General features: G+C 38.6%; 1 protein-coding gene across 2 annotated transcripts; it reads left to right on the forward strand.

Annotated features, from left to right (window-relative positions):
- Positions 1–673: 673 nt before the first annotated feature.
- MS3_00007469 (uncharacterized protein) lies at positions 674–8047 on the forward strand. 2 transcript variants are annotated; one of them, XM_051215744.1, is made up of 6 exons: positions 674–898; positions 933–969; positions 1001–1041; positions 1075–1158; positions 5168–5393; positions 6652–8047. In XM_051215744.1, exons 1-6 carry the CDS (start codon positions 806–808, stop codon positions 6906–6908), a joined length of 738 nt encoding a protein of 245 aa, XP_051066275.1. In that variant the 5' UTR covers positions 674–805; the 3' UTR covers positions 6909–8047. The 2 variants fall into 2 exon arrangements, with proteins under 2 accessions (XP_051066275.1, XP_012800356.3); XM_012944902.3 differs by having other exon boundaries at positions 831–898; positions 933–1041.
- Positions 8048–12071: the final 4024 nt, after the last annotated feature.

Here is a 12071-nt window from a genome sequence, read left to right on the forward strand (position 1 = left end):
TTCTTAACATAGAACAATTGTTCTATATTCTATTCCTTAAGGAATAACTTATTGTTTAGTGAAACCATATGTTCAGAAGTAAACATTGATATTAGGGAAACTATGTTACTCAACACAAAATAATTAAATGCACACGACTGTATACTCAATTTCGTACATCCTTTCGTATTGAAAATGAAACTTCTAAAAGTACCATTGCAGTTCATTTCGTAATTTCCATTGTGTTAAAACTTATGATGATTCTAAATGTCGTGGCCCATACATATAGGCCTATATCAACCTTTTCAAATTTGATCGTAAGTCGAAGCAGTGAACTGTGAAGTTAATATATCTGGTACCAGTTACCAGCGTTGAAACTACGGTTATCAACGGAACAACCCAATTGTATTCGTCAGTGGCTCTGTTAGCTTTGTCATTACTCTGCGTATTATAGAAAAGGACAAAATAGTTTCGAATAGCTTAATTCCATAATTTATTGTTATTGACATTGACGTATTTCAATAGTGAAATGTCCAGAACACTTAACAGCGACAATCTCCCTCTCAAAACCAGTATTTTGGTTAATATAAATGAATACATCTTCTATCTGACAATACTGTCATTATACCACTAGTGGCAGTATTCTGCCACATAAAACGTCTATATAAGCGTCTGTGCTTTTAAAATAAGAGTTTGCATGTGATCACCAACTCTAGTTCTTATTTTTAATGATTTCAACAAATACCACGGCAACGTACAAAAGTCCAGGGAAACACTTTGAGCCAGCTTTTGCACAGTGCCCAAATCCGAGCACCACAAATACGGAATGGTCGCCTTCAACAATGCTAGTCAAGGTCGTGGTGGTGAATTTGACCTGGACTTACCTGTGATGAACTGCAGAGAATACTCCTTTATCTTCGTATGCTTTTTCAGTTTTTTAATCCTTTTAATAGTCTGTTGTAGAGCCTGAAATTTCGGATGTTGTTTCAGGTATCTAATTTGTTGTAACATTGTGTTTCAGCTTTATTTCATACAATTTTACTTCATAGGACGTTGCCGACTGTGAGTTTCTGTAGTTATTTTATTTCAATACAGCTTGATTTTAAAGGAGGAGCAGTGAGCTACAATTCCTATCTTGGTATATGTGATGTGGATTGTAAAAGTCTTGACTTGACCTACGTAAGTTCCATACTTCCTAGTGAGTGTTCTATGGTGTAGCTTGTGTGGTTCTGGCGTCGTTTATGCTGCAGAGTAGACATAAATCCAGGCAAAGATAGCTTAAACGTTGTTTAATAATCTTAATCGGCGTGATGAACTTTGTATCATGTTAAGTCTTTGATTATTCGACTCAGATACCCTTATTTGTTTGGTTTTTACGGGCACTTTACCTCACTCGACTAGTCCCCAAAATCAGTCTTCAGTAATAAGAATAGTAGGTTGGTGAACCTGTAATAATCCTGACAGATTGCCTTCTAGTGAAGGTCTAGCTTCTTGAAAGTATTCACTGATGGGGCTGATACCACTTGTTCGGGTAAGGCGTTCCAACGATTGACTACTCGATGAAAAAAACGGAACCACACTTTAAGTTTATTAGATCGTGGTTTATGAACCTTCTTGCTATGACCTCGGAAATTATTAGTGCTGGAGGGAGCAAAAAGAGAAGACATATTAACACCCAAATAATAATTAAAGATACGAAATGCCAGTATAATGTCACCTCGAGTCCTACGATACAAGGGGAAAAGATTTAGGCGTTTTAAACGCTCATCGTAATAGAGTCTAGAAAGACACTTCACTAATTTCGTTCCCACACGCTGGACACGCTCAAGAGAGTTAGTATCCTTTACCAGACACGGGCTAGCTGCTTGGATACAGTACTCTAAATGTGGTATTATACAGGTATGATATAAAATTCGAAACGTTTCCTCGTCAAAAGATTTGAACGCTCGGGGAAGTGACCATAACGCACGAAATTCTTTGACAACGGCTGCGTTGCAATGCGTAGTTGTTTTTAAATAATGACTGAATACTATTCCTAAGTCTTTATGCCGTTGAACGCATGGAAGAGGTTTACCCCCAATAGTATAACGGTAACTATTACCGTGACCAATGTGCATTAGCACACTTTTCCTAGCATTGATTTCTAAGCGCCACTCTCGAGCCCATTTAACGAAATCGTCTAAGTCAGCTTGAAGATCCAGCTGATCAGCCGCACTTTTTATTGTTCCCCAGATTTTTACATCATCCGCAAACAATAATGTCGACGACCTAAGTAAAAGCGGTAACTCATTAACGTAGAGAAGGAAGAGCAGAGGGCCTAAGATGGTGCCTTGGGGTACTCCACTTTTGACCGGCTTCCAATCGGATAGCGTTCCGTTGACCTTAACTCTCTGTCTGCGGTCACATAAGAAGTTGTCTATCCACTCATGTACAGTACCTATTATTCCGAAGGCCGTGAGCTTCCGCATAAAACATACGTGTGAAGCCGTGTCAAATGCTTTGCTAAAATCTATGAATATCGTATCGATAGACAAACCGTTATCTAAGGCTGCTGTCCAATCCTCCCTCGCAATAAGCAAGTTAGTCAAGCACGAACGCTTGTTACGAAACCCGTGTTGCTCAGGAGCCAGCAGATTGTGTGAAGCTATGTGGCTTAGCAACCTAACCCGAATTATCTTTTCAAGTAACTTAACGACTATGCTAGTTAGACTGACAGGCCGGTAGTTAGATACTAGCTGTCTCTGACCATCCTTAAACATAGGACTGACTATAGTGTCCTTCCAATCTCTAGGGAGTTGAGCGAGTGAAAGGGACATGTTGAAGAGTGTCACGAGCGGTTTAGAAATAATGTCCACAAGTGATGACAGCAACCGTGGATGTAACCCGTCAGGGCCCAGTATCTTACCAGGTTTGAGGTTAGTTATCAACGGAAGGACAGTTTCCTCAGTCACCTGTACAGATTCAATGGTTGGCAAGCAAGGATAGGTACGTAACTGTATTTCGGGTTTAGTGACAGTGAATTACATTGAGAAAGACTGTATATTTGTGACTCATCTGCATAAGAGGAAGCAAATTGCACATCCTGTTTTTAAACGGATTGGGGAGGCAAATCAACTGCCTTTTAGTGACTGGAGAGTTACCCCGTCTACTGTATGCACAGACCAGTAAAAAGACCTGCTACATATACTTATTGTGGGCTGGAATTTCCACTAGGACTCAAACTTTTATGCGGTCTATGGATTCATAGAGCTATGTAAATATAGTGTTATTTAGGTATCAATGATTGATTAATGATAGTTGACTGTTATTACGATTGGAAAGGAAAGCATATGTGGTTGAATCATATCGTGCTTAACTCGACGAGCCAACTTTTTCAGGTGTATTTTAAAGTAATTCAAATATAATACTTGGCTCATCTGTCTCATATCGTCACGTCTGAACTGATACTCCATTTATGCACATTCAGAGTGTTCAACTCTAGTTGTAGATGGTGTTAAATAAGACCAAAGGAAAAATATTATTGGGGCATAACGGTAAGAACCAGATTTTCCACTCTCCCTGGAATTTAGGAGCATTATTCCTTTTCTAAGGTTAATTACTTTTTCGTTTCACTTTCCAATTGCGTGTAGAGTAAGGGGTCCTTACAAAAGTGTATGAAAAAGTCCTCTAGGATTATATTCGTGAGAAAACAAAACATTCACACTATAGTTTAAAAGATTAATTAGTTAAGATGTTTGTAAGCAAGCTCAATTTCAGTAATTTGTAACAAAACGAAATCTCCAATTCATAAAAAATTGTTGGCTTTTTAGATGGATTGAGATAGTCGGTATGACAACTTGAGATAAATCTACTCTATACTGTCTATATGCTTTATCTGTCTACACAACTAAATGACCAGGTACGTACTCGAGACGATAGCTACCGATGGTTAGAGACCTTGAATGACATGACTCAAAATCGTTTGCAGTGGCACAGGTGCATCCACTCTGCGTCTTCCCGAATTCTTCATGTCTCCTTTCTCTTTCCATATTTGTTTTACTGGGTTATACTCCTTGAATAACATATTCAAACCATGATCTTACCGATTACTGCTTACACTCTTATTACCTCTACCACTGTGGGATTTGGATCGACAATTGTATCTCTGTGCTAATGTGGTATGGCAATTTGAACTGATGTACGTACGTACGAAGTTCTACGTTGTTGCTGACCTGACCTGACGTAAATTATGTTAATAAACATTTATTCTTTCGTTATCGCCTGATCATAGGAGCCAAATTCATCATTCATAGCCACCGCTTAACTCAGCGTTCGATTTTAAGGATAGATCAAGCAAACTATTAATCCTCGCAATTTGTATTACTATAAAGGTTCAATTACTATTCGGATATACCCACAGGTATCGATATTACGTGTTCTAATAGATTTTAGCCGATGTGGAGTTCGGTTGGAAAAAAGCTATGGGGGCCAAAACAAGATGTAGCATCGGTCCATGAAGTCATTGACTTTCAGATTAAATTGTATTAGTTATTACAGATTACATGGTTAAGTTTCATGCGATTATTGAAATTAATGGTTGAAGACGGATAGCATTAGTCAATATCTGTCACTATGGCCCATATGCATTCACTCGTCATCCCTTAGGTCTCGAGTTTTAAAGCTATCTCTGACTTATTCCTCGAATTTTCAAATCATTGTCTATACCAAATGGTCCCTGCTTCGGTTTGGGTACCCGGGCAGTATCACGGCCCTCACACATATCGAATGAGATTTGTGTGGCGCATATGTATTTGGTGCCTCCTTGTACGAATATCTATGTGTTAAAATAAGTAAATAATAACCGAATGGCCTTACAACCACTGATACTGTTATTACATCTAGTACTTTGGCTTTTATCTGAACAGTTTTAGCCTGCTCTACTGATACGTTGAGGAACTTAAACCGATGACCATATTTCCCAGGCCTTATGTTGTTCATAATTGACTAACAGAATGGAACACTGTCGATTAAAAAACTTTTTCGCTTCCTCAACAACCAAACTATACACGTTTCATCCTGTTAATAACGTTCTGAACCGTCCACTTTATTAAGGTCGTATAACGTAATTTCATGCTGATTATGGTCTGTTGGATGAGTGTTGCTGCATATAATTTACAGTTTGTTTGGCTTCTGTTCAAACTTCTACCAGGTATGTATAAACTCCAACCAACTTATCGAAAAAGTGGCAACTTCAGTTTCAGCCTTTGTTGAAGCCATGCATCGTGATAGCTGTTCATCTAACAATAATGGCGAAGTTCGTGGTGCAATTAACTTGGAGTTTGTGGTTCACAGAAAAGGGGTTTGGTTGGGACCAGAAGCCGCGACTTGGGAACGTTGGATTGTAAATGTGATTCTGAAAACCGTCAGTGCGAATGGTAACCTAGATGTTTTTGAGCATCTATATTTTATCTCGAATTCAGTGTGTGTTGATACGTTACTGAATTAATGTCCAGTTCAATGAGTGGTTTAGTCACTATGCTATCAATAATCAGTCTTTGAGTTCGTATCGTTCTCATGTTATAGAAATATGGGCAGCTAGGAATATATTCCAAATGCCTCACATTAGTATTCACTGGCTACACTTATCAGGATACTTAACATAATTTCAGTTGAGTACAAACCTGTACCAATTTCGATCTAAACAATGGTATTTGTCATAAAAAAAGCTATTTAGTATGTTTCTGGGATGTAAACACTTAGTGATCCGTTACGTAGAACCACTAAATCGCGATAAACAACGCCGTAGCAGAACTGTTAGAAATTCCACTTTAATAAAGCTTTCTTAGAGATCGTCTGCTATAGTTTTCCTATTGGTGATTATTTTGGATTGTGGCAATTGTGTTTTGCAGTTGCCAGTTTATTCGAGTTACAAGGTGGCTCAATTTATGCCCAAATGTTGGGTGATTTTCATGCATGGAGTTGTATTAAAAATCATTAATCTATGATGTTAATCGGGAAGAGAACCCTACAGAAGTACATGAACTTGTTAATTTTTTGAGTTTTGATATTAGGGAACTTCAGGCTTGTTGCTTTTTGTTGATTTTAAAGTGACTTGCATTGTTTCCTTTTGATGGTTCAAGAATAAAAATGAAGTAAAATAGTTTGATTTCATTTTATTTTAGGGTTTTTGTCAACTGGTTACGTAAAGGATGGGGTTTTGTCTGTATAGCATATTTAGATGGATATTTCCAGAACATAAAAGACAGCTAAAGAAAAGACAGGTAATAAGTGTCTAGAATGGGAAATAGGTATCTTAGCTACGTGAAGAATATAAAATATCGAAGGATTTCCATCAGCTTGAACGAAACTAGAAGACGAGTATGAGGATTTACAGAGGATGCAAAAACGTTATAATTTGGTTAGATTGTTATCAAAATGAAGTTACTGTGATAGAAATAGGCTCAGATGATTGTTACGCGTTTTATCAAGCAGTCGGCATATACATGTATAATATTAAACAGTGTTGACTTAAAGTCTTTTTTTATGGGCGGTTTGGTACAACGTTATTAGTCTAGAAGTCGAAAATTTTTAAGTTTTCACTGTTACATGATGTTTCATTTTCTTGTTTTGCTCTGATTTATCACTTATGATTCCTTTCATCGATCGTCTTCTAACAACTATTGTTTACCACAGAAAAAGAGGATCATCGTCGTCAAATTAGCAATCAACTAAGGAATGAATTGTGCAACATTCTCGAACACTTCAACTCTCCCTCAGCTTATGCTCCATCTTTAGGTAGCTCACAAGTGGAAACAGAACACATCATTGACTTCTCTATGTGCGGAATTTCACCCTATCGGTTTAGTATAAATTATCTTTCTAATTCATGTCAAAGTCGTTCCGGAGTGAGTGTGACCATGAGGCGTATATTTAAAGATGCTAGACTTTGATATACATTTTTATTTTCATATTTTGTGTATTATCAATAATATGTACCTAATTTTGATACCGATATTGGACATCAGTCATAAGCGATTCGGCATTTATATAAAGTCGTGGGAGTCAGCTCTTTATTTCCTAATTCTTGTTTTTATTTTTCGCTATGTTTATTACTTGAAGTTGCATATTAGTATTTCTTCAATTCTGATTGCTGTTTTGTTATGATTTTGGTGAATTTTTATATAAATTGCGATGAACCAGTTGCAGATGTGAGTTTGACTTGCATTATACGATTCACTTAATGTAGGGTCACCAATCCCTTGGTTTAGAAAGAATTCTCTCGTTTGTGTAGTTTTAGTAGCTGTTAAATCAACATTTATCCATCACCCATTCCTTCAATATCAAACAAGATACGAAGTAATAGTAAGGAGCTCAGTAATTAAAAGCAGGATTATCAGTCAGTCAGTAACAACGTAGAACTTCGTACGTACGTACATCAGTTCGAGTTGCCACACCACATTAGCACAGAGATGCAGTTGTCGATTCAAATCCCGTAGTGGTAGAGGTAGCAAGAGTATAAGCAGTAATCGGGAAGATTAGGGTTTGGAGATGTTATTTAAAGAGTATAATACACTGAAATAAATTTGGAAAGAGGAAAAAAGGGACCTGAAGAATTCAGAAGATTAGAATTTGGGAGAACACATAGAGTGTGTGCACCTGCGCCATTGCAAACGATTTTGAGCCATGTCATTCAGGGTCTCTAACCATCGGTTGCTATCATCTCGCAGTCCCCAACCAGGTAGTCTACACCTACCAACATGACTCAGTCCACTTGTCAGTGACTTCATGGACTTGTGCCATGTTTTGGTCTGGCCGCCCCTAGCTTTCTTCCAACCTGCTCCTATACCACTGAACATCGCACGTCGAGGCAGTCGGTCGTTGGGCATACGTAACACGTGTCCCAGCCATATGAACTAATGATGTTTCACTACGTCATCAATTGATTTGCCATCCTTACCTAGTACCCGTTTCCTAACAACTGTGTTACTTACTCGATGGTCCCATGATATACGAGCAATGTTTCGAAGACACCTATGATCAAATACTAGTAACCTACGAATATCCTCTACTCTTACCGGCCATGTTTCACTGCCATAAAGTAGGACGGAGCGAACTGCTGCGCAGTAAACACGTCCTTTGATTGATAGACGGATATCTCGCCTACGCCATAAATGACGCAAGTTGGCAAAAGCTAGTCGAGCCTTCTGTATCCGTGCTGAGATTTCGTCACACACCAAACCACAAGGGCTGATGAGACTTCCAAGATAAGTGAAGCGGTCGACACACTCAACTACTTCACTCCCTATCACTAGTTCGGGTGTCGATGTAACCCAATCCTGAAGCAACATTTTGCATTTAGAGGGAGAGAATCGCATCCCGAACATGCTTGCATTGTTGCTTAGAGTGGTCAGAAGACTCTGCATTTTGTCAGCGTCTTCACCAAATAAAACTATGTCATCAGCATATTCTAAGTCAACAAGTGAACCTCCCGGTAGAAGTTCAACCCCTGGAAATTTAGATGAGGAGAGTGTTATCTCTAAAAGTACGTCGACCACAAAGTTGAACAAGAATGGGGAGAGTGGACAACCCTGACGAACACCACTTGAGGTAATCAATTCTGATGACAGTTCGCCATAAGCTCTCACTCTACCAGTTGTGTTCGAGTAGAGAGCCTTTGCAAGGTTAATGTACTTCTTTGGTACTCCTTTCAGTGACAAACACTGCCATAGAACCTCACGATCAACAGAGTCGAATGCCGCCTTAAGATCGAGAAATACTATCATTGTGGGGCGTCTGAATGTGTGTCTATGTTCTAGAACCTGACGTAGTGTGAATATCTGATCTATACAACCACGTCCAGGTCGAAAACCGGCCTGGTTTTCTCTAATCTGCTCTTCACGAGCTTTGATTAGGCGTCGAAGTATTATTGAAGCTAATATTTTAGACACTATATTAGTCAAACTGATTCCTCTGTGATTGTCACAAGAGGACTTTTGTCCTTTCTTATAGACTGGCACAATCAGTGATTGAGACCAGTCAGATGGAATTACGTCCAGTTCCCAAATTCTACCTAAGACCTCGGTTAATCTCACTGCTAATACTGGACCACCATCCTTAAAAATCTCAGGAGTAAACCTGTCAGGACCTGCTGCTCTCCCTCGTTTCAGATTTCCTATGGCTTTTTCAACTTCGTAAAGGGACGGAGGACCTACATTAACTTGCCATTCAGGTTGACTGGAGATCGTGGGAATCCGAAGTGTGGCTGAAGGCCAGTTGAACTGATCCCTAAAGTGTTCTGCCCATCGATCCAATCTCCTGGATTGAGAATGAATAATATGTCCATCTTTCTCTGAGATTGTTTCGCTAACAGTCGGGTTCCTAATTCCGGTTTCCTTAACGAGTCTGAACAATTGTCTGCTATTACCTATCGCCGCTGCCTTTTCCATCTCTCTTGCTTTCGCTACCCACCACTGTTCGCGATCATTGCGTAGACTTCTTGTCAGCTTGCGCTTAAGCTGACTCCGCTCTTCATTATGTTCAGAGCCAGGTGGAATGAGTTTCCGAGCATCTATCAGTGAGATTGATGCTGCTGAGATCCAGTGTTGCTCCCTAACCTTCTTGTTTACCTTACTAGCAGATATCACTGCTGTTTCCACAGCTTTTCGGATATCGTTCCATGCTGCATCGGGGTGGGCATCACATACATGACTGCCTAGTGGTTCCTGAAATGTACTCTTAGCTTGACTATCATTAAGTAGGGCCCTAAGAGGTTTCCTTGCAGCGTCTTTCCTACGTCCAGTAAGACGCAAGCAAATGCGCGCTCGCACTAGAGCATGATCTGAATCTAAGCATGTGCTCCAGAATGAGCGACAGTCTTCTATCGAGCCCCTCCATCGGTGGCTGATAGCGATGTGATCTATTTGGGTCCAACGTTGGGACGAATTAGGTGGTCGCCATGTTAAAAGATGTTTTTCCTTATGCTAGGTTTTTGTCGCATTAATGAGATGAGTGATTGATTATGAAGTTATTTTTTTGGTACAATATAGAATTCTTAGCACAAGGTATTTCAACAAGTTTTTTTTACGAAAAGAGAAAAAAAAGTGAGAGAAACTGACAACTGCATACATATTTACATAAGTTAAGTAGATAAACTACCTATAATGTTCTTTTAAAGATTTAAATCGGTGCAACTTTTTCACCTAAAAACATGTTTAAGAATAAAAGTTGTTGAACAGACCTACTCCAATAACTTGTCCGTCACATAGTATATTTGCTAGTTAAGGCATTGTAGAGCTTTAATACTTTTGCTTGCGTTAGTGGATTCTAATGTATTGACGTCTCGTTCTACCAGAGATATACAAAGAGAAAAATATGAATGGAGTGGATGGTTATTATCTGATAACACCTGCCAGGAGTTCGCAAGTTCTTGACCTCAAAAAATTCACCACATACCCTGCTAACTGCTTTCAGCTTTCTCCGCAATACAGCAGCGTTTTCTCAAAAGTCCAGGAAATAATAATAGGTAATATGCAAGAACTGACAAACTGTAGGAGTAAGTGTTGAGCATGTAGCCTCTTTATGTAAGTCAGACGGAATATTTTCTTCGATAGTAATAAAACATGTGAAAACCAACAGAGATCAGAGGAAAAAGTTGCACCAAAATAATCGATCTTCGATACTGTGTTTATCAAGGAACCTCCAATGATACAAACATTATAGGATTCCAACAGGGTGTTGAGATGCTGTTCCTGTCTCAGGCTAAAGTCAACAGTTTGACGTTTAGACAAATTAATCATGAAACCATCAGCAATAGACTACCGTTCAATATGAGACAAAAGTTCATTAATTTTTTAGGGGATGTAAAGAGGAAGAAATCGGCATACATACACTGATATCTTCTTGAAATTTAACTAAAGTGAACTACAACAAACAATAAGCAATGAGGACTTCCCATAAAATGAAATTGGAAACTTGTCACACTTCCCGTTAATAAACCAGTCCGATTCATCTCACCATTTTAGATAGAATCCCGAGCTCCCGATTTCGGGGAAAATTTGACCCATTTTGGGAAGCCGCTATAGTGAACTTTGGTGGAATGGCACAAAATTCCCCTTAACCTTGGTCAAGGTCATTTGACTTCGAGAGTTTCCCCAAAATTTCCCTAAACTTGTGAGCTCGGGATGAAGTGTACGTAGAACGAATTACGACGTAAATTTTTCATATTTTCTTGTTGCAGACGATTAAAGCTTATCCACGCGTTCCAATATTCAGCGATAGTTCATCACAGTCTGTAGTACGCCAGTTAAATGAGCGTTTGTCTTGTGCATGTACTGAAGTGGAATATTTTTCTAAACAGGCAGTATGTAAATTACACACTGCATGTTTGTGTAATAGTTCCTAATTAACTAAATGGTTATCTAACACACCACCCCTAACTTTGTTAACCTTGACAATCGAGTTACTGTATTGTACTAATTTAACCTTTTACGTCAAATTAAAAAATGTGGAATAAATGGTCGTGACAACAATGGGGTATTTGAGTTCCTTTCATTTCTGGTCCTCTGTTTCTGTGATAGTGACAACGATTGATGTTGTAACGATAGAAATGTGGTGAAATAAGTGTGTATATTTGAGTGTTTCAGACTTTCTGTGAATGGCACTGATCTTGAGAGATTTGCAGAACAAGGATGAAGATCTATTACTTTACGTCTACAACACAGGTAAGATCAACTGTTATTGTAAAAAACTGTGGAAGTTGTTTAAGTATTGAAAAGAAAGGTAGATCGCGAAAATTGTTTTCGATCAAGATGTGGTAACACTTCATAAAGTCAAAGGCTGTATTGGGCAATGTATACATTTTAATTGTGATTTATAATTCTTTGTGTTCCTTGATATCTTGTAAACAGTGTTATTCCATACCTCATTCCCCATTTGTACTCTCTTTTTCTACTGTATCCTCTGTCTATTTTGCTATTGTTATTAGTATTATTATTTCTACTCTGCTTTTTGACATAGTTCATGTCCTCCCTAAGTGCCGATCGGTGTAAGATACGAAAGATTGTATATGACTGACAGTTGAATCACAGAAGCCATCGTTTGCGCTTTGTTTGATT

This window comes from Schistosoma haematobium, chromosome 4 (assembly GCF_000699445.3).
Source record: "Schistosoma haematobium chromosome 4, whole genome shotgun sequence".
In the NCBI taxonomy this organism is placed as follows: domain Eukaryota; kingdom Metazoa; phylum Platyhelminthes; class Trematoda; order Strigeidida; family Schistosomatidae; genus Schistosoma; species Schistosoma haematobium.